We start from the raw sequence: 26820 nt of genomic DNA, 5'->3' as shown, positions 1-26820 counted from the left end.
GGGGGAATCTCTTTGCAGCCCCAGGTGGTAGTGAGAGGCAGGCTGAGGAGGAAAACAAATAAGCCAATAGCAGATGAGTCCCACATTAGGGTGCCCTCTGAATGTTCTTTCTTCATCTGGTCTTATTATGTTATCTCTCTCATTTAGGCACTTTGGAAGAAGAAAGGTGTTGAATGAGCAAGCAGCAACGTGGGAAGTGAGGTGGGTGTTAATGGACATAGCGACACAAGGGTGTGTATTTTCATGGATGTTCTCTCCTTGGTCTAGTCTCTGCAGTAGCGATATGCCCTTGTCTTAGCATCTTCCTAGCCCTTCCCACCACCTGTTCATGTTCTTTGCTGGCCTGAGAGTAGCTACAGACCTCTCCACATGTGGCTGGACACTGCAGAAGTCCCTGTTTATGTTTGGGTGGAGGTGAGTGAGTATGGAAACTGAGAGGCCCATCAGGCTGGCTAGTGCTGGGACTCTGGCAAGTTTGTAGGTTTTAAGTCGGTAAGAACAGAGCAAAACCTACACCTCAGGGAGAATCCATGCTATGGATAAACCTAATGCCAGCCTACCCTGGGCATCAAGCCTCTTGTTAGAAGTCACCCTCATGTCGTGTCTGAGCCCTGTTGGTGTCTTTCTTGGGAGCAGTGGAGGTCAGCCTGCCTCCATTTCTCTGTATCCTGTGGTGGGAACTGAGACAGGCTCATTGTATTTAGGTCTGTGCATGAGTCATGCTGTCCCTACACAAGAGGTGGGCAGGGAAATCTGCCTGCCTTGCAGGTCTAAACTAGAGCCTTATCAGCCCCTACCCTAGACTGACATACTTATATTCTTTGCCAGGCCATAGTAAACACAGGTGTGAAGGAACTATTTGCCATGGAAGCCAGGGAGCTGGAGAGCCACCACACACCCACATACCATCTCATTCCTGAGGCCAGCCGGCCCAGGGAGGAAGAAGATGTCAGCATGCTACCTCAGCAGTCCACAGAAACTATGCAGCTGAAGAAGGAGATCTCTCTGCTGAATGGGGTCAGCCTGGTGGTGGGCAACATGATCGGCTCAGGAATCTTTGTCTCACCCAAGGGCGTGCTGGTCTACACTGCCTCCTATGGGTTGTCGCTGATCATATGGGCCATTGGTGGGCTTTTCTCCGTTGTGGGTGCCCTTTGCTATGCAGAACTGGGGACCACCATCACCAAGTCTGGGGCCAGCTACGCTTATATTCTAGAGGCCTTTGGGGGCTTCATTGCCTTTATCCGCCTCTGGGCCTCCCTGCTAATTGTTGAGCCCACCAGTCAGGCCATTATCGCTATCACCTTTGCCAACTACATCATCCAGCCCTCCTTTCCCACCTGCGAGCCCCCGTACCTGGCCTGCCGTCTCCTCGCTGCAGCCTGCATGTGTAAGTCTGAGGGCTTAGCGGGGGAGTATGCGTGGGGCTGTGGGTTATTTTTATAATGCTAATGGTAATTTATATTTGAACAGCATAATTTGCTTTTCTTTTTCTGTGGGGAAGAGAGACATCTTACCTTTTTGAAGAAGCAATTTCACCAAAGTCATTTGTTCCTGAGATAAGTAAGGGTAAACGATGGGGATGGGTAGAGTCTGAATCTGTTTGTGGCTTTTGGTGCCTCACTTTCCTTCTTGGGTGTCCCTGAGTGAGTTCTGTTCCCCAGTCTATGTGACAGGTTGATGCATGTCTTATATTTGTCTTGTTTTGATTGGTGTCAACATCGCTAGTTGTAACTTAACCCAGGAAAAACCCTCAGTGCTGAGGCGTTTATTCTGCTGCTCCAAAAAAAAAAAAAGTTATTTTGCTTCCCAGCTTTTAATCTTAAACCAGTTTAAAGCCATCAGTGAGAAAATGGGGTTCTCTAGACTGTGGGGGTCCCAAGGCTTTATGACCTGCAGGCTCACAGTAGGACCACTCCTTCCTGCCACTGCCACTCTTCACAGGCCGATCTAAGCAGCAGGCACCACACCAAAATGGCTGTTTCCCATTGGTGTTTCAGATTTCTTTATGCTGACTTTGTAAACAAGCTCTGCCTGCGGCCAGTGAGGAAGGTGGCTTCTACCCTGTATTTGGGTTTCTGAGGGCAGAACCTGAGAGATCCCAGTGGATCTCTCTTTATTTTCCTTTTTTTCTTATGAGGTTGTAAGGAGGAATTCTGTGTGAAAACACTGGAAGGGAGAGAAGATTATTGTGAACTTAGTCTAGTAAAGCTAGTGTTTTAGCTGAGAAGTGGCCCAGAATTCCCTGTGTTCCTTAGCACTGTGCTGCCAGAGGCACTTAATTATACTCTGTTCTTTCCATATCTTTGCTTGCAAAAGCTTTGGCAGTATGTGTAGTTTATCCACAGTGTTAAAAATAGACTGACAGTACCTTGGAGTTAGCCGTAAAGGATTGTACAATATGCTGTGACTCCTGACTTTAAGGAATTTATTAAAGACAGATGTTAAAAGGGAACTCTTCCACAGATACCCCTAGAAGGAGAGAAAGTGGGAACTCAGCTGTATATCTGATAGGGTTTCACCAGGGGGACTCTAGCCTGACTGAGCTCTCTAAAAAAGGGAATAATTTTCTGATAATAAAACATGTTTGTTCAGGAGAAAATTAAATTAGCCTCAAATCACCTATAATCTACCACCAAGACATAAGTACTTTTATTTTTTTAAATATTTATTTATTTATTTCGGCCGCGTCATGCAGCGACTGAACCCGCGCCCCCTGCATTGGGAGCCCAGAGTCTTAACCGCTGGACTGTCAGGGAAGTCCCCAGACAGGAGTACTTTTTAAAAAAAAATAAATTTGTTGGGCTTCCCTGGTGGCGCAGTGGTTAAGAATCTGCCTGCCAACGCAGGGGTCACGGGTTCAAGCCCTGGTCCGGGAAGATCCCACATGCTGTGGAGCAACTAAGCCCGTGCTCCACAGCTACTGAGCCTGCGCTCTAGAGCCTGTGAGCCACAACTACTGAGCCCGTGTGCCACAACTACTGAAGCCCGCGCGCCTAGAGCCTGAGCTCCGCAACAAGAGAGGCCACCGCAATGAGAAGCCAGAGCACCACAATGAAGAGTAGCCCCCGCTCGCCGCAACTAGAGAAAGCCCACACACAGCAAAAAAGACCCAATGCAGCCAAAAATAAATAAATCTTTTAAAAAATAAATAAATAAATTTATTTATTTGTTCTTGGCTGCGTTGGGTCTTTGTTGTTATGTGTGGGCTTTTCTCTAGGCTTTTATCTAGTTGTGGAGACGGGAGGCTACTCTTCGTTGTGGTGCGCAGTCTTCTTATTGCGGTGGCTTCTCTTTGTTGCGAGCCCGGGTTGTAGGCACACGGGCTTCGATAGTTGTGGCTCGCAGGATGTAGAGCGCAGGCTCAGTAGTTGTGACGCACGGGCTTAGTTGCTTGCGGCGTGTAGGATCTTCCCGGACCAGGGCTCGAACCCGTGTCCCCTGCATTGGCAGGCAGGTTCTTAACCCTTGCGCCACCAGGGAAGCCCGGCATATGGGTACTTTTAATAGTTCAGTTACGTCTTCATTTCTTTCTGTTATAGAATTGGAATCATACTTTGCATATAACTTGATATTCTGCTTTTTAAACTTAGTGTATCATGGATTTCCCCCCTTTTTGTGAAATGTTCTTCAAAAGAAACATTTTTTTTTAATAAATTTATTTATTTTATTTATTTATTTTTGGCTGCGTTGGGTCTTTGTTGTGGCACGCGGGCTTTTCATTGTGGTGACTTCTCTTGTTGCGGAGCACAGGCTTCAGGTGCGCGGGCTTCAGTAGTTGTGGTTCGCGGGCTCTCGAGTGCAGGCTCAGTAGTTGTGGCGCACAGGCTTAGTTGCTCTGCGGCATGTGGGATCTTCCTGGACCAGGGCTTGAACCCGTGTCCCCTGCATTGGCAGGCGGATTCTTAACCACTGCTCCACCAGGGAAGTCCCAAAGGGAACATTTTTTAAAAGTAATATATATATATATATATATATATATATCTATATCTATATCTATATCTATATATATCTATATATATCTATATATATATATCTTCTTTTTTATTAAAAGGTGATGCATAGACCCTACAGGGAATTAGAAAAATGCAAAAAAGAAAATAGAAAGTTAAAATCACCCATGATTTTACCACCCAGAGAACTATTGTTACTATTTGTGTGAAATACCTTCCGATATTTTTTTTTTCTGCTTATCCATCATTTAAAAAAAGTACCCTTGAGATCATACTCTTTGTGGTTTGTATACTGCATTTTAAAAATTTTAATATTTAATCTCTTTCACCAAATATTCTTAGAAAACGTGGTTTGGGACACACAAGTAGTTTCCAGGCAGTGTAATGTAGTGGTTAAGATCATAGCCTCCCTTGGGAGTTCCCTGGCAGCCTAGTGGTTAGGATTCCAAAAAAAAAGGACTTCCCTGGCGGTCCAGTGGTTAAGACTCCGAGCTTCCACTGCAGGGGGTGTGGGTTCATCCTGGTCTCTCGGCATGGCCAGTGGGTGGGGGGAGGGGGAAGATCATAGGCTCCCATGCCAGACTGGGTTTGATTCCAGCTTTACCACTGAGTAGCTACTGACCTTGGAGGAGATAGTTAACTGGTGCCTTAATTTTCTCATTTTGTAAAATGGGAATATTGATTGTACTGTGAACTGAAAAAAACATGCACAACCTAAAAGCTGAGAATTATGTTTTATTCAGCAGACAAAACTGAGGACTTAAGCCTGGGGCACAGCATCTCAGATAGCTCTGAGACACTGCTGCAAAGAGGTAAGGGAGGGGCCGGGATATATAGGAGTTTTTGCAACGAAGACCAGGTAGTCGGAACATCAAAAGATTACTGTTTTTTGTTTGTTTTTGTTTTTTCGCTGCCGAAAAAATGGGATCGAACCCATGCCCCCTGCAGTGGAAGCTTGGAGTCTTACCCACTGGACCATCAGGGAAGTCCCAAAAGATTACTGTTAATTAAAGAAAACCAGATATCTCGTTAAGGAATTGAGCGCTTTTCTATGTATGGAAAAATGCAAAAGTCAGGGCTCATTGAAATCATTCCTTTGATATGTAGCTCAGCTATCTGGGACCAGTATCCTATGGTTTCTTAACCTAAATCTCTTCAGGGTGCACTGTCCGGGGTGGCTGCAGTTAGTGGGTGCTGACTGCTAGATGGCAGGCATCCTGTTTCTATCCTGAGGTCCCTCAGGGCTCTCCATGGAGCAGCTGTTTTGTGATGGCTTGATGGCTGCAACATTCTTTGTTTACTGATATGGCAGGCAACATTTTTTTTTTCATTTTATTGATAGTACCTATCTGAAAAGTTTGTTGTGAGGAATAAGTGAATCAATACAAATAAAGTACAGTACTTCTCTCTGCCTGGCATACAGCAAGTGCCCTATAATATCATTATTAAAAATAATGCTGCTGTGTAGAAATCATTTTCAGAGTTTCTTCATATTTTATTAGGATAAAATTATAAAAGAGAAATCCCTGTGTCTAAAGAATTAAACTGTTTTAAGTTTCTTCGTGTTTTACCCAGTTGCTTTCTAGAAGGTTTCGTGAATTTGTACTCTTTTCTGAGCACCTGTGAGTGCCTGTGCATTGGTCCCTTGATGGCCTTAGGATGAATTCCAAGAATAACCAAATCAAAGGGCACCTCTGTACATAATTTCTCACATAAAGAAGATTTTTGTTTGTTAAATCTTTTTTCTTTTATGATTTTTCCTATTGTTTTTTCTGCTTAGGAAGCCCATCCCCACACTAGGAACTGATCTTTTGATCAGGAGGAGAGACCTCACCTCTTAGAAATGCAAAGTTATGGTATCGTATAACTTCTTTCATTCAAAAAACCCCTATTCCAGAAACCAAGGCATTTCCATAAAGCGGGCCTGAGGGCGGGAAACTTGTCAGAGGTGGTGCCAAGTCATTAAAACCTTGTCCCATCCTAACAGACTAGGTTTTAGGGCTCAGTTTACTCTTCTTCTTGGAAATTAGGGTGTAGAATCAGGCTGATGTATCATCCAGCTAAGCTGGGGTGTGCTGGAGGGAGCCTCCTTGGACAGGGGTGGCACTGAGAGCAGCCTGGTCTCAAGAGACCTAAATTGGAAGAAACCAACTATGTCATAATTAGGGGAAAAAACAAAGATCTGCACTGAATGCTGGGTGAGGCTTGGGTAGGAGAATTACGTTAGTCTTGAAACTGAGACATGAGAGGGGTCCAGGTTAGTTGGGAGACTGCTTAAAGAGGTTATATCCATGCTAGGCTAGACAATTAAAATTCTATCCTAGAAGAAAGGGCCTAGGCAGTCTCCATATAACTAACTCTAGGGCAGAGCTGCAAGCTGGTGGCCCACGGGCCACCCTTGGCCCACAGATATATTGGGCCTGCACAGTGTTCTAAATAATTTTGAATTACTTGCCAACATTTAAAAATCAGGATTTGCCCTTTCTCTTGAAAAATCAAAAGTTCTGGCAAACTTGGACCCATATTCCAGCCTCACACAATCAGCTGCATTTGAGTAGTGGTTACTCCTTTAAATGGAGCATATATTCTCCCATTCGCTGCAGTCCCCCACTCCCTCTTGTTTTATATCCAGACATTCTTGCCTTTGCTCATTTATATTACCTTCTCGGGCCCTGAAGGCATTGCTATTTCAGATCCTGGCTTCCAGCAGCCCTCCACCCCAGTCCCAGGTTACACATGGCAGGGAGATACATCCAAGCAGCTTTTTTTTTTTTTTTTTTGGATTTCAGATTGTCTTAGGTGGTACTCATTATGTCAGAACAGTGGTTCTCAACTGGAGATGAGTTTCCCCCCCAGGAGACATTTGGCAAGGTTTGGAGACATTTTTGGTTGTCGCACCTGCTGGGAAGGGGTGTTGCTGGCATCTAGTGGGTACAGGTCAGGAGTGCTGCTGAACATCCTATAATGCACAGGACAGCCCCACGTGACAGACTTATCTGGCCCAAAATGTCAGTTGTGCTGAGATTGAGAAACTGTCATTCTGCTGTTATGTATTCTGGGATCTTGGACTCTTCTGTGGTGGGTGGGGCCTCAGGCTGCCCGCTGAGCTCAGTATGCTTAGGGGCTCTTATTCACTTATGGGACTGTAGGGGGAAATGGCACTTATTGAGGTCCATAGGTCCTTTCTCTGACCAGGTGACCAGCAGTATTCTCAGTAGCCCAGGTGCCCAGCATTGTAGGAGTACTTGATTTGTCTGCAGAAGTGTGTGTTTCTGGCTTAGGTCTTGGTGCATTTATCACTGTGGGATCCTGTCTGTTATGTAACCTCAAATACATCATTGGAGAGTATTTGCCATGAACTGACATGGAAGTCAGTTCAGCACTGACACAGTGGCATCAGCAGAGGTCCGCTCACAGCTGAGATTCCGTTGTCCCTGAGGGTTTGTTTGGAAAGGCTGACAGGGAAGGGAGGAGGAGGGGAAGGAAGAAGGAAAGGGAGACTGTCAAGGGTGAGACTGCAGTGAGGAAACACTGTGTGATGCCTGAATGGCTTCCTATTGCCTCTTGCTGTCTTGGACTCATGCCTGGGCAGGGTTCTGAGTAGCAAGGATACTCTCCCCTATTTTGGTCAGTTGTTGCTATGGATAGACAGCTTTTATGTTCTGACAGTGACAGGCCTGAGGAGGACTGGTCTTGACCACAGTTGCTCAAAAACCCTGGATTCTAACCCTATATATAGTTTGAATGTTTTGATAATAAGACTAAATATGTATACTTGTGTAATTAAAAACAAGGAGGCTTTTAAAAAAGACATGTACATTATGTATTCATACACATGCCAAGAGGTAGCTTCTGATTCCAGGATCTCCATCTGGAAGGGTTTACCTCTCCTAGACTGTTGTAGAACATTTCTCTCCTAAGAGACTTGTAGATGTTTTTTTCCCCTTCTTTTTCTTTTCCCACTTTGCCGTTGTTGTTAAGGATTGCACTCCTCTGTCCTTGAATGCCTGTTTGTGGGAGGAATTGGAAGGTTCCCTTTCCTCCCAGTGCTTGTAGGAGAAGGGAGCTGCGACAGCATAACTGGAACTGCCGCTTCAGATGCCAGGCCATCTCCTCATCAGAAGAAGAGTATGAGAGGTGCAGTTTTTGTCTGTGGGCACATGTATTATTCAGGATTAGTCTGGGTTTCAAACAACTGAAAACCAAAAGGAGCATGGCTCAAGCATGTTGAAATTTATTTCTCTCACATGTTAAAAATAGGCAGCATGGGGCTAGTAGGATGACTTCATAATTCTTCAGGTTCCTTCCTTCTGTTTTACTGCTCTGCCATCCTCAGCATGTGACTTCTGGCTGGTGGTCCAGGATGGCTACTCAAGCTCTAGTCATGTCTGCGTTGTAGCTGACAGGAAGGACAAAGAAAGGCACCTCTCACCCTTCAAAGATACTCCTATAAGGTCTTACTTATGTGACACTTTGCTTATATCCCTGGGTTAAGAACTTAAGTTACTTGGCCATACCTGCCTGCAAAAGAGGCTGGTAAATGTCATCATTATTTTGGGCAGCCGGACTCCAGCTAAAATTTCTATTACTAAGGAAAGATGGAAGAACAGATATTAGAAGATATGTAGCCATCTTTGCCACAGAGAGACTTTGGGGATTTGTTTCTGCTTAGGGATTGGATCTGGATCTGCTATTTGAGTATTTCTCAGCAACAAGCCCCTAGAGAGCCTGGAAGACCCTCACATGGGTCCCACACTCATTGGTGCAGGCTTGCAGCAAGGAAATGAGATCGGAGGAAGAGGGAAGGCGTGGATGTTTTAACTGTGGTAGTTGAGTCTGAGCGCCTGGCCTCCAGGCTCAGCCTGGCTCTCTTGTATTTGAGCTCTGGTATAGTCCTTGCTGCTAGATGGGAGCTCTGGGAGGCGGGCGGGGGGTGGGGTGGGGGGATGGGGGATCAGATGGTGAAATTTTGTTTCTTACTTAGAATCAGGAAAACATTCGAGGGAGTTGGCGTCTGCTTGGTAGACTGTTCTCGGAGCTCTCTGTTCTCTGGCAGGGCTGAGAGTCCAGTGAAGCAAGCAGGGCTCCTGGGGCCAGCATTTAAGGATGCACTCACTCTCAGGTTTGCCAGGTTGTCCCCTGACAGTGAGTGCCTACTTAAATTTTGTGCTCTGGGCTCCTTACTCACCTTACTCTACTCCTGGTCCTGCTCCCTGGCTACATAGTGTTGTTGTTTTATAAATTTATTTTATTTATTTATTTATTTTTGGCTGCGTTGGGTCTTTGTTGCTACGCGCGGGCTTTTCTCTAGTTGCGGCCAGCATGGGCTACTCTTCGTTGTGGTGCGCGGGCTTCTCATTGCGGTGGTTTCTCTTGCTGCAGAGCACGGGCTCTAGGCATATGGGCTTCAGTAGTTGTGGCTTGTGGGCTCTAGAGCGCAGGCTCAGTAGTTGTGGTCCACGGGCTTAGTTGCTCAGCGGCATGTGGGATCTTCCCAGACCAGGGCTCGAACCCATGTCCCCTGTACTGGCAGGCGGATTCCTAACCACTGCACCACCAGGGAAGTCCTACATAGTGGTTTGTTGTTTTTTTTTTAATTTACTTTTGGCTGTGTTGGGTCTTCGTTGCTACGCGCGGGCTTTTCTCTAGTTGCGGCGAGTGGGGGCTACTCTTCGTTGTGGTGTGCGGGCTTCTCATTGCGGTGGCTTGTCTGTTGCGGAGCATGGGCTCTAGGCACGTGGGCTTTGGTAGTTGTGGCTCATGGGCTCTAGAGTGCAGGCTCAGTAGTTGTGGCGCACGGGCTTAGTTGCTCGTGGCATGTGGGATCTTCCGGGACCAGGGCTCGAACCCGTGTCCCCTGCGTTGGCAGGCAGATTCTTAACCACTGCACCACCAGGGAAGTCCTACATAATGTTTTAAATTAAGTACTTTTATTGAGAAAGAAGTGTATGTGCATGGTAAGTAAGTCAAAGTATCTAAAATGGTGTACCGTGGAAAAGTCTCCTCCCTCTCAGAGCTTTAGTCTTCCTCCCTGAGGCAGCTGCTGTGACCAGGCTTTTGTGTATCCTTCCATCTGGTCTTTGAGAAGAGGCTCTGCAGGGGCTTCCATTGAGGTGCTGCCTTCACTCATTGAATTCCCACTGTGTGCAGAGAGGCCCAAGCCATGGGGGCAGTTTGTAGCAGGATGGAGGGAAGGAAAAGGAGCAGAACCCAGAGGAGGGAGTGCCTGTCAGTGGGCTGAGGAGTGTGTCAGCTTCTCTCCCCATCTTGCAGCCACATTTCAGTGCTACAAACCAGAAGCACAGCAAGCACAGCCAGGACATTGTGAGACAGCCTCCTTCTCCGTGTGTATGTCCATCTTTCTGTTTCTATCGCTCTTCTTGTCTCCATCTCTTTGTCTCTGCCTCCTTGTCTTTGTCTCTTGTCTGTTTTGCCCCTGCCTCTGTCTTCTGTATATTTCTGTGTCTTTCCTCATCAACCTTTTTATTTTTTAACATCTTTATTGGAGTATAATTGCTGTACAATGGTGTGTTAGTTTCTGCTGTATAACAAAGTGAATCAGCTATACATATACATATATCCCCATATCTCCTCCCTCTCGCGTCTCCCTCTCACCCTCCCTATCCCACCCCTCTAGGTGGTCACAGAGCACCGAGCTGATCTCCCTGTGCTATGCTGCTTCCCACTAGCTATCTATTTTACATTTGGTAATGTATATATGTCAATGCCACTCTCTCACTTCGTCCCAGCTTACCCCCCTCCCCCCTCCCCGTGTCCTCAAGTCCATTCTCTACGTCTTAGTCTTTATTCCTGTCCTGCCCCTAGGTTCTTCAGAACCTTTTTTTTTTTTTAGGTTCCATATATATGTGTTAGCATACAGTATTTGTTTTTCTCCTTCATCAATCTTTTTCTCACAAGCTGCACAGCTTCTTACAAGCTGCTCTCACTTCTGCTCGTTTTTGTAGTCCTGCTTCCTTCCTCTGCTTTCTTGTGGCTTTTCTTCCTCTGTTACAGGGGCTCGTATGTGATTTTGACTTGCTGTGGCTCCTGACTTCGCTGCTGTTAGATAGGTTCAGTCTCTTGGTATCCTGACTCCATATTCTTGGGAGAGATAATCAAATAGGCTCAGCTTGGGTCCGTTGTTGGACTCTATCAGCCGTGATAGGGAAGGGGGAGCAATTCCCAAGAAGGGGCCTGGCAGGTACTTCAAAATATGCTTACTGTATTGCACAGAGGCCTGTGGATTACTGGTGGCTATTTATTAGGTAATCCTCATGTTAGCTGATCTAGGCTTAGCTTCACACAGTGAACTCTGATTAACAGGGCAGGTCCCCGGGAAGACCTGCCAGCAGTGTGCATTCCTTTGGTCTTCTCCCTTCCCCCTTGGCCATTATTTACTCCCCACCGCCTCGTTTCTCCCCCACCCCCCTGCCCCCACGCACCCTATATGACTGACTAGTAAGCACCTGTGTCATTTGCCAAAGTACTGAATGAAAGCTCTTAAAGTGCCACGGAGGCTGTTCAGCCGCTCATGTTTATATCCACAGGCTGGCCCTAGGCTCTCCTCTCCATTTGAGTGGAGGAATGTCCAACTTTCTGAAAATTGCCTTGCTCCAGGGGATTGGCAGTTAAGCGAAAGTCATCACCATCTTGATTCCAATCAGGGTTGATCAGTTCCCATCTTTGCTTGGCAGTAAGCTTAAGAAAACAGTATGCTTTTGTTTCCCCCTAAGAATTTGTGATCTCCTTGGGGAAGTACCACCCAGATGCCTGAGGGAGAGAGAGGAACCTTCTTGAGACATAGGTCCATATGACCACAGCACAAGGTACTAAGCTGTGTGTGAAGTGAGAATGTTGTAGGGTTCAGGGAGAGAGAGCTCAGGGAGGAGCTGGCTGATATATTTTAGCAAGGTTTTACAGAGGAAGCGGGGACTGAGCTAGACCTTGAAAGTGGGAGTTGCTATTGCCTATGGCAGGAGGAGGAGGGGAGGACATTTCTCTTATGTGTATATCCGGCATCAGTAAGGAAAGAGTCTGGCTGAAGGAGAGAGTGCAACATGGGTAGAAGTAGGTAGACGTGGCCTGGAGGATGAGCCCCCAAATTTTATAATAACATTTGAGGTTCTCGTAAAAGTTCTATTTTTGGAGGCTAGGGGCAGTACTTAGAGGTGTCACTGTGGAGCCCCGTGGATACTGTTCTCGAGTCCTCTCCATGGATCAGAGCGGTCCCTATTTAGCAGGGGTAGGGTGCTGGGACCTCTAACACAGGACCCAGGTATCACTGAGGTACGTGAGGAGCTGGAATGTAAAGCCAGCAGTGCTGACGCGAGCCCACTTCTCCATGGGCCTATCCGAGAACTGGGAGGTTTGGATAGGAATGGGGTGGGGGAGATCAGGGAGGTCTATGTAAGCTTGGGAATGGTAGTTAGCCTCTGTTAACCTCAGTTTCCTCATCTGTAAAATGGGAATAAGAATGTCTATTTCGTGGTTGTGAGAATTAATTGAGAGGATATATGTGAAATTGTCAGGCACATGACAGGCTTTTTAAAAAATAATTACATGCTAAACATTGTCTCCCTAACTGCTAGGTGACCTGCCACCTGCATTTAAATTGACCTTATTTGTTGTTGGGCCTCTCTTGTCCCCATTCGCTAATGTGGCCATGGAGAGGTCTTGTGCCCCAGGTGGTTTGAAACTTTGGGAATCTGAGTGGGGAAGAATGGGTGAAGTTCACCATTCCTGGGCCTGGGGGGAATTTCCAAAAATGGTTCCGGCTGTCAGAATGCATGAATATGTGGTAGTGCATGCCTTTGTATCATTACTTGTCAACAGTGATGGGATGTTTTCCTCTCAGCTGGGGCAGATGGGGGATGTCCCCCATTTGCCTGTTCTCCTGGTTCTGACCGGTCCATCGGCCACTTTGCCTTAGGCAGACAGGATAGAAATGATGCGCTTTGTAAAGAGAGGTTGGGCGTCGGTGCCCTCAGCTCAAGCCTGCCACTGACTTTATGGTTTTCTTCCTAGGTCTGCTGACGTTTGTGAACTGTGCCTACGTCAAGTGGGGCACACGTGTGCAGGACACATTCACTTATGCCAAGGTCCTGGCACTCATTGCCATCATTGTCATGGGCCTTGTTAAACTGTGCCAGGGTAAGAAGGGCCCCAGGTCGGAAGGAGGGTGGGTGACTCCGGGAGTTCCCCTGGATTCCCTGAGGAGGATGTGGGGACTCCGTTAGCTTTACTGTTCAGCTCTTTCTGTATACATGCTAGACTGTGTCAGTGACAACAGGAAATCTGTTCTCGGGCTTCTTAGGCGAGGCTGGTTTGGCCTAGTGGACATGAATTAGCCCCTCCCTCAGGGCTGCTTTCCCTTTGTGATGGTGGGGAGCACTGCAAGAAGCCAGCCGAAGGCCTAGGAGCTTTTGAAACTTGGGTTGTAATTGGGTCGTAAAAGTAATCAATGGAGATAGAGTGAGACCTGCTCTGGCTCCTTCTTTTGGTCTGTGACGGCCAGTCAGTGGCGAGGAGGGCTTGGCCCTCTTTGAGAGGGGTGGGAAGTGTGTGGGTGGCACGGAGATGGGGTCTGGAAATGAGTGGTTATTTTGCAGCCTTTACTTTTCATCTGGACTTGCTCTTATTTAGCATTTCCTCCTAAAGTCAGCTCTCAGCAAAATATTAAAATATTGTGAAGTTGGCACTGACTTTCCTGCCTGTTGGCTTTAGAGAGCTTTTCATTCCCAGATCAGAGCAGGCTGACAGGGAGGGTAACAGGCCTCCCAATATTCCCTGACCCCTTAGAGAAGTCCTGAGGTGCCCTTGGCCAAGGATGTCTCAATCATTAGACAACACAGTTCTCTGGGTCATCTGTCTCTAAACTTGACTGTGTTTACAATCCCCTGAGGAGCTGAGACTCCAATCTCAGACCTATTGGATCAAACTCTGGTTGGCTTGGAGTTCAAAAAGATGTGTTTTGGGGAATTCCCTGGTGGCCTAGTGGTTAGGATTCTGGCTTTCACTGCCGAGGGCCCAGGTTCAATCCCTGGTCAGGGAACTAAGATCCCACAAGCCGTGTGGCGCGGCCAAAAACCAAAACAAAACAAAAAAAGAAAAAGGTGTGTTTTTAAGAAGTGCCCTGGGTGAATCTTAGGCAGCTGGTCCAGTACCTTTGTGCCTGTGTGCCAAGTTAGTACAGCCAGCCATCTGGATGTTCCTAGAGTCTCTGAAACATCTTGGGGTCAAATTGGGTAGTTGAGTAATTCTCCCTGCAGGATCTGTGCCCTAGGGAACAACTACTGTGTATGATGAGTGGCACCCCTGGGGTTCGGGAGTCTCTACTTTCCCTCCTCTTTGTTGCACACCCAGCCCTTTTTGCCACATTGGGGGATGGGTCTAGGCTTTCTGCAGTGGGTGACAGCAGGCTTCCTTAGAAGTCTGGGTCTTATTAAAAACCTCCAATGTGTCTAGAAGGTCTGTCTCCTGGACAGCTGGGTGCTGTTCCCTTGGCTTGCAAGTCTGCAGTCTCTGGAGGCCTCCAAGGCGGCTGACAGATGTCTCGGCTGCCTCTCCACAGGTGGAGGTGGCCCAGGCCCACCCCAGGCCCAGTGAGAAATAAGACCCCAGTTGCTTCGAAGCCTGTGATTTCCTGCCACACACAACCGTAGCCACTGCGAGTAGAGCAACAGAGTTCTCTCCATGAGACTGAGAAACCCATGTGACCAAGTTGTGGAACCGTCTGGGCCATGAGAGGCAGTTCCACAGGAAGATCTAATTGTTAATGAAAAATGACTCCTTTATGTGAAACAGGGTTCTTTCTAAAAATAGGAAGAAGAACTGTGGCCGACCGTGTGGTCTCCTGCAGGAAATGGAAATTCACTAGGGCTTTGGAAAAGGTGTTATCACGTCAAAAGGCAGCCGGGAATGTCTTTGTTTTTCTGACATTGTCTAGTTCTACTAAAGGAAAATGAACTATTCAGAGGGAGTGGGTGGGGTGTGGGGAGCTGGTGGTGGTGGTTCTTTTGGTATTAAACTGTTTTTGTTTTTTGTTTTCTTCTCCCTGCCCTCTTGCTTTTCCCTTCTTTTCTTGACCCTCCTCCTCTCTCCTTTTCTTGCCTCTTCCCTTCCTCTTTCTTGCTGCCCCTCCTCCTCCTTCCTCTTCTCCTTACACCTGCCATCTCTCCTGTCCTTCTCCTTCCTCTTTCTCTTCTCTGCACCCCTCCCCGCCTTTGCCCCTACAGGACACTCTGAGCACTTTCAGGATGCCTTTAAGGGTTCCTCCTGGGACTTGGGAGACCTCTCTCTCGCCCTCTACTCTGCCCTCTTCTCTTACTCAGGTTGGGACACCCTTAATTTTGTAACAGAAGAAATCAAAAACCCAGAAAGGTAAAGGTGGGACCTCACTCTCCCCAACTTGGCTGGAACTCCTGCTGATAGTGGGCACGCTTGCCCTCTTCCCTCCCCTCCCCCCTCTGTCTCTCATCCCTTCTTCTTCCTGTTCCCCCTTCTCCAGCTGTGAGGGATTAGGGGCGAGGACGGGAGTGAGTGAAGGTGGGAAACCCCTGGCTCCTCGGCCTCATATTCACACTGGAGGATCCCCAGGGTCCTTCCTGGAGGAGAGGTCCTTCGGTGGGCAGCAGCTAACCCAGCTGGGGCTGAGATTTTAAGACCTTGCACTCTGGTGCTGACACTGAAGCCTGGGGAGCCAGAAGCTTATTCTGGGCAGCCAGGTTCCCAGCCTGGCCTCCAGTCCCTAGAGGACAGTGCTCCTCCTTCAGTGGGACCCAGTGGTCCCACTGGGGCGAGGATCAAATATTGATCATGAGCCATCTTCACAGGGAAGGGTCTCTCTCTCTCTCTCTCTCTCAGTAGAAAGAGCCTGGGGCGTGGGGCGCATACCTCCCTTAGGCTACGTGGGGAAGAGGAGTCAGCCTCAAAGATCCAGAGGCCAGGGAATTCCTGGGTAACTTTGACCCCCCAAGGAGAGGTTGGTTCCAGGTAGTCCTATTTCTGTTGTCCTGACAGAAATTTGCCCCTGGCCATTGGGATTTCTATGCCGATTGTGACACTCATCTACATCCTGACCAACGTGGCCTATTACACAGTGCTGAGCATTTCAGATGTCCTTGGCAGTGATGCCGTGGCTGTGGTGAGTCTGTTGGGATCCCCATTTGCTCGTCATCTCATAGTACTGAATGGCTGGATCTTTGTTTCTGCTGCCACTCCAGCTCTGCAGGGCCAGGTGGTGGGTCTGGGCCAGAGGGTGGGCTGCTCAGCAGTGATGGCATTTGTCCTGAGAGACGCAGGAGGCTGGAAACCCTGTCCTGTGCTGAGTGCCTCTTCTGTGCTCTGTCCCCAGACATTTGCTGACCAGACATTTGGCATGTTTAGCTGGACCATTCCCATTGCTGTTGCCCTGTCCTGCTTTGGGGGCCTCAACGCATCTATCTTTGCTTCATCAAGGTACTGTGTTTCTGCTTCACCGATAACAGACCAGTATTTAATTCTCTGAGGCTCTAGGTGAATCCGTCGGAGCCCTTCTTTCCCTTATCCCTCTCTCGGACATGCAGGGTGTGTATGTGTGTGTATGCATGTGTGGCCATGATCGTACAGTGGTTAGTACTCTGTGTTGTGTATGCGTGTGTGCATGCGCGTCCTTGCCTTTGTACAACATCTGTGTGCTGGTCGCTTACGTTTCCATGTGAGATGAGGACAGATTGGTAAGAGGTAGAGGGGAAGAAGGCAGTAGCTTGGAGGAGGGATCCTGTTGGGGACCAGACTCTAGGCTCCTGCAGATTATGCTGCAGGCCCAGGATTCATTCTTGTAATAAATGATTATTGAGCACTTGCTGTATACTGGGTACTGGTACAGGATGACACTGGCCCTCACATCACAGAAAACACTGCGGCCGACAGGTAGGCTCCAGCTTGTTTCTCTGTACAGAGACTTACCTGTAAGAGCACTGTCCTTCCAGTTGTTTCATAGAGAGGACCAGTCCTGCCTTTTCAGGCTGATTCTGCTACCTGGTCTCAGGGTTCCGGCACGTCCCCTCTTCTTCAGCACTTCACTTCATCACTTGGCCCTTCTCTTTGGTGGATGTTCATTTGGAGGCAGCTGTGCACAAGCTTCTCTCATCTTCACTTGGAGAAATCACGAAACAGTTTCTCATCTCCCCTCTTCCTTATTGGACATACTTCTAAAGGAAATCGTTTGCATTTTGACTGTCATTCATCTTTCTACCCATAGGTAGGCTTCTACTACCTTAAAAATGTTCTTGTCAAGGGTGCCAGTGACTTCCTTCTTAGCCTGCTTTTAGTTCTTACCCTACTGGACCCCTGAAGCAAGTGATATTTACCACCCTTCTTCCTCTGAAACTATTCCCATGGCTTCTGTGACCCTCTGATATCTAAGAGGAAGTCTTCTTTCTTGATTTCTCTTCCACTCACTGTATAAATGTTGCTGTCTCCAGGGCCAGGAGTATAATAGGCATTCAATAAATATTTGCCACATGAACAGATAGGAGAATGAATTAATGAAAGAGATAGTTTTGTCCTATTCATTCTTCTTACTAATTTTGACACCCCAGTCCATGTACTTGGGGCCTCTGTAGGGCAACCAGAGTAATAAAGAGATCAAGGCCTTGTAAAAGAATATGGTGTCAGGGGTTCCCTGGTGGCCTAGTGGTTAGGATTCTGGGCTTTCACTGCTGTGGCCCAGGTTAAATCCCTGATTGGGGAACTGAGATCCCGCAAGCTGTGTGGTGCAGCCAAAAAAAAAACAAAAAAGAATATGGTGTCATCTTCCCTCACCTCAGCCTGGTGTGGCCAAGGTTGCACCCCATGTGGCTGTTCATAAGTTGCCCCACTCAAAGATGATGTTTCCCATAGCCTCACCCTTATTGAGGCCCAGGACATCCCAACTGACTCTGCCAATTGTCCCAAAATATTTAGGTAGTAGGTATATTCTAACCTCACTCCGCTATCTTGTGGCATTGACAGGATGAGGGTGAGGGTGAGGGTAGGGGACTCAGAGTAAGAATCTGGACCTGCACATGAAGTGAACTGCAGTAATGTCAAGATAATGCACAACCGTTTCTGCCTGCGTTACCTTCTTCACTTTCTCTTTATTACCCATGCAGCTGTCTTTGGCTTTGTACTAGACACCTTTGCCTCACCTTCACATCCTCTCCAGCATTCCCTCTGCATATTTCTCCTCTACTTTAGTACAGATATTAGCCTTGTGAGCCAACTTCAACATCGTGCCCTATGACATCCTTCCAGATGATACCATCAACTCCTGTGGCTCCACCGGGATGGCCCATAAGTATCTCAAACTTCACATGTGCCCCATGTGTGCTTTGTCTCCAGCTGTGAGGTTGTGGTCCGTCAGTCCTCCTTACTTGGCCTCTTGGCCTCTTTTTGTTTTTGTGGGGGTTGGTGCACCACACAGCTCGTGGGATCTTAGTTCCCCAACCAGGGATCAAACCTGGGCCCTCAGCAGTGAAAGCGCAGAGTCCTGACCACTGGACTGCCAGGGAATTCCCAGCCTCTTGGCCTCTTGATTTTTTCCCTTGGAGTCCACCCTCATCTCCCAGCTCAAATGTGTGGGCACACACAGAAGACCAGCAGATTTGTCCTCTGCCAGGGTGTCCACCCTCATTCAGACCTCTTCTATTATGGGACCTTGTCACAGATGTCTGGCTGTCCTCCCCATACCTTAGCCTCTCCCTGCTTTAGTTGGCCTCAGTGATGTTACCAGAGTCTCTGTGTCAAATCCGGTCAGGCTGTTACTTCAGAGCCACAGCTGGTTCTTGGTGTTTGTTCAGACCCCACAGCATGGCCTCATAAGCAGGTTTTTCCCAGCACTCTCCTCACACACCTTATCCTGGGACTATAGGCATTCTAGCGCCTACCTTCAAAGAGGCTATACTCTTTTATGCCTTTAAGCCTCTTTTGCCTTTGCCCATGCTGTGTCTCCACCCAACACTCACCTTCTGGAAAACCCCAACTCTTCTTCCCAGTCCAGATGTGATCATCTCTTGTGAAACTTTTTGTTCCCCAGCCCACCCCCAAGCCTGGTGCTGAGTGCTCCATGATGCTGCTGACTACCTGGATGGCGTTTCCTTTCTCTGCTGCTCTGTTTCCCAGTCAGTAGGGCTCATTAGGTGCAGAGAGAAAGCTTGGGTTGTCTCTTTGAGCCCCAGGCTCTCCCTGACTTTTCATATACCAGGAGCTCAGGGAAGGTATATGGAGGGCAGACCATCAGAAGTCTGGCTGCCCTTCTTTAAAAAGCCATTATGTTATGTAGGAAATGTGTGGGGTGGCAGAGTGGGGTACCCCGGTGGAGTGGATTGGGGTGCCAATGGGTGATGGCAGGGTGAGGTATCCATTGGGTGATGGTGGGTTGCATAGCTGAGGGGCTGGGGGTGTCAGTGGGTAACAGTGGGGTAGGGCATTCATGGGTAATGGTGGAGACACCTGTGGGTAAAATGGGGGTAGGTTGGGTTGGTCATGCATAGAGAACATGGGAGGTTCCTGAGAGACTGCCCCCTGCTTTCTTCTGGAGCTGAGCCTGGTTTGTCTGAGTGAGGAGTGTGGCTGCACGGCTGAGTACAAAGATGCTCCTGACACATTTTTTTGTCCTTCCAGGTTGTTTTTCGTGGGCTCCCGTGAGGGCCACCTCCCGGACCTTCTCTCCATGATCCACGTTGAGCGTTTTACACCCATCCCTGCTTTATTGTTCAATGTAAGCTGTGCTGGGGAGTGTGGGGATTGGACGTATCTGTGTGGTGCTCCTGCCAACTTTATGAGAAGACTGTTTGCGGGGAGGTGTACTAGCTTCTTGGGATACTTCCTGAGCCTCTCAGTGTTTCTTCCTTTTTCTTACAATTTTTTAAAAATATAAAAGTAAAACATAGTTATATTAGGGAAGGCAAATACTACAAAAGAATATAAAAGTGAATTAGTAAGATTTATCTATCTTTTCTGTCAGTGGCTTCCTTTTTTCCTCCTCCTTCTAGCTCCTCTTTTTTTTTTTTTTTTGTTAAATCATATTTAGAAAAGCCAGGCCAGTTGTACACTAGCTACCCTAGGGGCCTCTGTTCATATCATAGGCATCATAGATTTATATATAGTAGATGGCATTAAAGTGTTTTATTTCAACAAAATCAGTAAATTATTAAGTATTCTGACAGACGGAAGGAGTCCTGAAGAAGGACTGTCATTTTCTAATTTGCACTAAGGTATTATTAGGCGTAAAGGCTAACAGGGACCCTGAGGAAGGCCTTACTCCAAGATTTGAAAAATAGTTCATTTTCTTGTCATTTAGTTCTTTCCTTTATGGTTTCATTACTTAAAGTTTTGGATTCATCTGGAATTTATATTTTGGTGAATGGAGTGAGGTAGGCATTCACTTAATTTTTTTCTCAAATGGCTAGCCAACTGTACAAATATCATTTATTGAATAATCCACTTTTCCACATTTTTCAAATTTTTATCATATAAAAGTAGCTAATTTTTAGAGTGCTTCTTATGTGCCAAGTACCATGATTTGCCCCTTAAATGTACAGTCATCTCAACTCATCCTTCCTCATCCTTGCATCAGCACCAAGCTTCCTTATTTAGCTTTATACGGAATATTTGAGAACTAAGGAGGGGCTGAGGGTACTTCTTCAGTTCCCCTCTCCCCACTGGAATTTTCATTGCAATTCTTACCTGTTTATTTGTCTTGATGAACTTTTGTATCATTTTATCAAAATAACAAAATATCCTCTCAATATATTGATTGGGATAGCACTGAATTTATAAATTTAGGGCAATCTGACATCATGTCTTGTAAATTAATCACCTTCCACCCCACTTTTCTCCTCTTAATATAGGGTCTCCTTTCTCTCTCTAGAATGGGCTCTTCTTGTTTTAAATCCTTTGTTGATAATTTGGGTGAAAAGACAGGTAGGGGGAACTCCATATTCTTGAAGTTAAAGCAAATCTATTATTTATTTATTTATTTTTAAATTTTATGTTATTTATTTTTTTATACAACAGATTCTTATTAGTCATCAATTTTATCCACATCAGTGTATACATGTCAATCCCAATCTCCCAATTCATCCCCACCACCACCCCCCACCCCCTGCCACTTTCCCCCCTTGGTGTCCATACGTTTGTTCTCTACATCTGTGTCTCTGTTTCTGCCCTGCAAACCAGTTCATCTGTACCATTTTTCTAGGTTCCACATATATGCGTTAATATAGGATATTTGTTTTTCTCTTTCTGACTTACTTCATTCTGTATGGCAGTCTCTAGATCCATCCACATCTCTACAAATGACCCAATCTCATTCCTTTTTATGGCTGAGTAATATTCCATTGTATATATGTACCATATCTTCTTTATCCATTCGTCTGTTGATGGACATTTAGGTTGCTTCCATAAATAGTGCTGCAGTGAACACTGGGGTGCATGTGTCTTTTTGAATTATGGTTTTCTCTGGGTATATGCCCAGTAGTGGGATTGCTGGGTCATATGGTAATTCTATTTTTAGTTTTTTAAGGAACCTCCATACTCTTCTCCATAGTGGCTGTATCAATTGACATTCCCACCAACAGTGTGAGAGGGTTCCCTTTTCTCCACACCCTCTTCAACCTTTGTTGTTTGTAGATTTTCTGATGATGCCCATTCTAACTGGTGTGAGGTGATACCTCATTGTAGTTTTTTTTTTTTTTTTAATTTTTTAGGGAAGGCTCTTATTTATTTATTTTATTTTTTTTTTATATTTATTTTTGGCTGTGTTGGGTCTTCGTTTCTGTGCGAGGGCTTCCTCTAGTTGCGGCAAGTGGGGGCCACTCTTCATCGCGGTGCACGGGCCTCTTCACTATCGCGGCCTCTCTTGTTGTGGAGCACAAGCTCCAGACGCGCAGGCTCAGTAGTTGTGGCTCACGGGCCCAGTTGCTCCGCGGCATGTGGGATCTTCCCAGACCAGGGCTCGAACCCATGTCCCCTGCATTTGCAGGCAGATTCTCAACCACTGCGCCACCAGGGAAGCCCCCTCATTGTAGTTTTGATTTGCACTTTTCTAATAATTAGTGATGTTGAGCAGCTTTTCACGTGCTTCTTGGCCATCTGTATGTCTTCTTTGGAGAAATGTCTATTTAGGTCTTCTGCCCATTTTTTGATTGGGTTGTTTGTTTTTGTGATATTGAGCTGCATGAGCTGTTTGTATATTTTGGAGATTAATCCCTCATCAGTTGCTTCATTTGCAGATATTTCCTCCCATTCTGAGGGTTGTCTTTTTGTCTTGTTTGTAGTTTCCTTTGCTTTGCAAAAGCTTTTAAGTTTCATTAGGTCCCATTTGTTTATTTTTGTTTTTATTTCCATTACTCTAGGAAGTGGATCAAAAAAGATCTTGCTGTGATTTATGTCAAAGAGTGTTTTTCCTGTGTTTTCCTCTAAGAGTTTTATAGTGTCTGGTCTTACATTTAGGTCTCTAATCCATTTTGAGTTTATTTTTGTGTATGGTGTTAGGGAGTGTTCTAATTTCATTCTTTTACATGTAGCTGTCCAGTTTTCCCAGTACCACTTATTGAAGAGACTGTCTTTTCTCCATTGTATATCCTTGCCTCCTTTGTCATAGATAGTTGACCATATGTGCGTGGGTTTAGCTCTGGGCTTTCTATCCTGTTCCATTGATCTATATTTCTGTTTTTGTGCCAGTACCATATTGTCTTGATTACTGTAGCTTTGTAGTATAGTCTGAAGTCAGGGAGTCTGATTCCTCCAGCTCCGTTTTTTTCCCTCAAGACTGCTTTGGCTGTTAAAGCAAATCTAACCTTGTCCCAGGACTCTAGTCCCTGACTCCTGTCTTCTAGAACTCTTTTGTTCCAGAGGACAAATCCTGTCATACTTCTTCCCAGGGGGATGGTTCCATTTTGCTAATCTGCATTTCTAAGGCTCCAGGACAGTGAGATAGTTCTGGAGACATTTCCTCCACTTGTATGCCAGGTAGTTGGGACCCACGTATAACAGTCTCCAGAGGGCACAGTGTGATTCATGTTGAGGTTGGTGCATTGCAGTGAGGAGGGCCTCACTGTCTGCCATCAGAAGGGGAACCGAGTCTGGCTTGTTACTGAAGTGCTTGCAAAAAGAAGGGAGGCATTGAGTGCAGGAAGGGCCCCCAAAAGAAGAAGGAGAGAAGGCCATTGCGAAGAATGGACCTATCTGATGCCAAGGGATCACTGAAAAGACCTGGAGGTAATCTGGTGAAGCTAAGTCAGCAGTCAGCAGATGTGGTGCTGACTGCTGGATGGTGGAGTCTCCTGGGTGGCTTGGTGGTGACAGTGCCCACTTCTCCCCAACCTCTGCCCCTCCAGTGCACCATGACACTCATCTACCTCACTGTGGAGGATGTCTTCCTGCTCATCAACTACTTCAGCTTCAGCTACTGGTTCTTTGTGGGCCTGTCTGTCGCTGGACAGCTCTACCTTCGCTGGAAGGAGCCCGAGCGGCCCCGGCCTCTCAAGGTCAGTGGCTCTAGGCTAGGAGGGGTGGGCCATCTCCCCAAGGTGACTTCTTCCCCATACCCCATTCTCCTGTTCCCCCATCCTATTTTATCTAATATCTCACCTCCCTTCATTTCAGCTGAGCCTGTTTTTTCCCATCGTGTTCTGCATATGCTCCTTGTTTCTGGTGGTTGTGCCCCTCTTCAGTGACACCATCAATTCCCTCATTGGCATCGGGATTGCCCTCTCTGGGGTCCCCATCTACTTCCTGGGTGTTTATCTGCCAGAGTCCCGGAGACCACTCTTTATTCGGAATGTCCTTGGTGAGCTTCTCTTTGCCTATCACACACTGGCCTTGTGTGTGTGTATATACAAAGACACATGCACAGGTGGGTGTGGCTAACAGCTTCCGCATACTAGTGATACGCTGGAAGCCTGGCCGCCCCTTTTGGTCTTGACATGATCACTTTAATTCCAACTTTAGACTCGTAGTTTGGGGTTAAAACACTCCCTCCTGAAAGTTCAGTCCATATAGCAAGACAAGGAGTCATGCATCAGACCCTCTGGTGGGGCATGGGATGGAGGACAGTGAGGGTTGCTGGGAGTGAGCCTGGTACAGGGTACCCAGGGGACAGGTGGGGAGGGAACCACCTGCTTTTAATCAGCCTTGTGGTGTTCAGACTGGGGCTGTGGCTAAATATCAGTTTGCTAAATTCTATTCTCTATTTTCATTTAGCTGCTATCACCGAAGTCACCCAGAAGCTTTGCTTTTGCGTCCTGACTGAGCTAGATGTAGCTGAAGAGAGACAGGTTGAGAGGAAAACTGAGTAGAGGCCAGAGGTGATATCCCCTGAGGCCTGGAAGGCCGCTACCTGTGGCCACAGCCACCGAAGTCCAGATGACAAGACTGTGTGGACCCAACTCTCTTATACTCAAGGAGGGCTGTTGGCCCACATTATGTAAGGGGGCTCAGGGCTGATGGCCTGCTCAGGTGGTCACTCTCATCGGTAAGCTATGGGTCTCAGGATCTGGGGCCAGCCTGAAGGTGGGGACTTCAGAGGGTGGTGGTGGCAGAGGGCTCGGGGAATAGGGGAATGGTTGCTTAGTTTTGTTCCTGGTGAGTAGGTGCAGCCCTTGCAAACACTTACTTGGTGAGCTGCATTGGGGGAAGAGGGAGTGCTAGGTTAATAGCTGTGGCTGGTGGTTTCTGAATTTGAGGTTTGAACCGGGAGTTTCTACAAAGGGGCTGCTCTATGGGAAGTTTTCCTCTGACCAGGTCCAAGCATCTGACATTAGAGGCCTGAAATGCTACCATTTCTTCCTCTGGCTCAAAATCCTTCCCTGGTGAAAGAGTTGTATTCTATTATTTATTGATATTATTTAATCCAGGACACCAGTTCTAGCAAAGCATTGGTGTTCATTAATCTACAGGATGCAGTAGGCTGATTGTGTTTAAAAATTCAAAGTATCCCAAAGCAAGTCCCTCTGACCTTAGAGGTGTCTATGTGGTGGTGGGTCAGACTCTGACCACAGATTGTTTTGCTCGGTTTTAGCACAGTCTTCTGTTGAGTCTTACCTGCAGAGGTGAACTTTAAAGATTTTTTACTCATGTACCAGTTACACTTCAGTATACAGATAGGTCACACGTTACAAGCACCTGGCTCAAGTTCCACAAGGACAGATGAACAAATTCATGAGTCAGAGGCCTGGTAATACTGCTACTTTGAAAGATAATCCTTTATTTTACTTGAGACCTTAGGTCTCTGTTCTAGTTGACAAAAAGCAAATCCCTGGGTTTCTGGTATGAACTCTAAGAGGGCAGAAACTGTCCTAGGATTCAGGTGAATCACTTGAATTCTTTCAGCTGTCAATGGTTTAGAGAACATCTCCTGGACCCAAACTGACAAGTAGCTTGTTCCTCTCTGTAAGGGCCGGTATGAGGGGCTGCTGTGCAGACCCACGCAAGCCCATCTTGGTGCTAGAAGTGGTCATTTTTCTGAAAACCTCACACCAGGCTGCATCCTCCTCCTCTTCTGTCCCTGACACCAGGCACCAGGCTTTTTTCACACTGAGCCACCTTGGTGTGGATCACCGGGATAATGCACCCATCGCCTGCCTGCCTCCCCTTGCCTGAGGTCTGGTGGGGCTGCAGTCTCAGGAAGAGCTTGGTACTTTGGAGACTTCTGTTTTCTCTCTGTGGAGATCAGTGAAGACTCTGGAAGTAAAGCTGCTTCAACCTCCATCAGCAGATTCATGATCGGAAGCAACTAATTCTGGCGCTCAGGCTGTGCTTTAGCACCCAGGTCTGGCCAAAGGGGTAGGTTTGCCCTAATGGATGTTCCTTCATGGGCCACATGGCTGCACTGGATTGGACAACTGTCCTGTGGTGATTCCAGACACTGTCATCCTGGACCCAGAAGAACCTGCTGGCTTGGTATGCCCCATGGGCTTCTTGTCCTTAGGTTTTGAAATTGGTCAACGATAAAGATGGGAACTATGAGGCAATCTACCTTTCTGACCATTCTTCTCCACCAAACCGGCCCCAGTTGCAGACAAGGGACTAACCTTGGTCACACTTGCTCAATAAAGGCAATTTAGGGGAGCATGCTCACAGCTGCCTTTTGTTCAGGGCATGCATGCATCTGTGAGAACATAGGAGTACATTCCTACTGTCATGGGTTGGGGATTTGCCTGACAACAGGGAGTCTTGTGCAAAGGCTGACTTGCCCAGACTGTGTAAACATGACTCCTGTCTGACCCAATCTGGCACCTATCCCAGGGATCCTCTGGAGCTAATCCTTCAAGCAGACTGCACTTGTCTTTGAAGGATCCCTGACCCAGGCTTTAGTTTTCTCTACTGAAGTAAATGACAAGCTGATCTCAGGAACTTGTTGCCTCCCAGTGGCTCCAGGGGGAAGCAAGGCCCTCACACTCCAGGTGCCCTAGTACTTGCTTAGTGAGCCATGTCACCCCCCTCTCATTACTGGATGGTGACCACATTCTTCCCCTCTGTGCTGGATACAGACTTCTCCCAGGAAGCCTTTTGAGGGAGGGATGCCAGAGACTCCTTACAGCACTCAGGCTTCCTAGTGGAATTAATTTCTGCGAGGTCTTTGTTTATCTCCTTCAATCCTTCTCCTGGTGTGCTAATCCCTTTTGCAGTGGGTACAGTTTGTGAAGCTGTCAGCCCTTTAATGTTGGCAAACTGTAAATGAGTACAGAAACAGCAGTGAGCACATTATAATGGCAGAGTGGTTTTCAATCCTTTGTTTCTATGCTTACAGGAGACTGAGATGACTAGTATTAGATCTGTACGTTGCTGCCTGTTTTTGCAGCACTGAATTGCACCTTAGTGGATAGTTAGGTTGGGAAACCAA

At 47.0% G+C, this 26820-nt stretch overlaps 1 protein-coding gene across 9 annotated transcripts in view; it reads left to right on the top strand.

The window, feature by feature from the left end:
• SLC7A6 (solute carrier family 7 member 6) overlaps nucleotides 1-26045 on the top strand; it is a 38404-nt gene extending 12359 nt beyond the window's left edge. For 3 of the 9 annotated variants that reach the window (XM_082369904.1, XM_082369905.1, XM_082369906.1), the window contains 10 exons: nucleotides 148-231; nucleotides 829-1390; nucleotides 12978-13103; nucleotides 15188-15332; nucleotides 15972-16095; nucleotides 16306-16409; nucleotides 19596-19692; nucleotides 23315-23464; nucleotides 23583-23766; nucleotides 24180-26045. In XM_082369904.1, the coding sequence (XP_082226030.1) occupies nucleotides 865-1390; nucleotides 12978-13103; nucleotides 15188-15332; nucleotides 15972-16095; nucleotides 16306-16409; nucleotides 19596-19692; nucleotides 23315-23464; nucleotides 23583-23766; nucleotides 24180-24274 (1551 nt within the window). In that variant the 5' untranslated portion in view covers nucleotides 148-231; nucleotides 829-864 and the 3' untranslated portion in view covers nucleotides 24275-26045. Of the gene's footprint in view, nucleotides 1-147; nucleotides 232-828; nucleotides 1391-1504; nucleotides 1570-8930; nucleotides 11780-12977; nucleotides 13104-15187; nucleotides 15333-15971; nucleotides 16096-16305; nucleotides 16410-19595; nucleotides 19693-23314; nucleotides 23465-23582; nucleotides 23767-24179 lie in introns of those variants that run through there. The other 6 variants (XM_082369907.1, XM_082369908.1, XR_014238010.1 and 3 more) reach the window with 5 other exon arrangements.
• The last annotated feature ends 775 nt before the right edge of the window (nucleotides 26046-26820 follow it).

The sequence above is a fragment of the Balaenoptera borealis genome, assembly GCF_965194805.1.
Source record: "Balaenoptera borealis genome assembly, chromosome: 19".
Lineage (NCBI taxonomy): Eukaryota > Metazoa > Chordata > Mammalia > Artiodactyla > Balaenopteridae > Balaenoptera > Balaenoptera borealis.
Note: the sequence above shows the minus strand (reverse complement) of the source record. Positions and strands in the feature narration are given on the sequence as shown.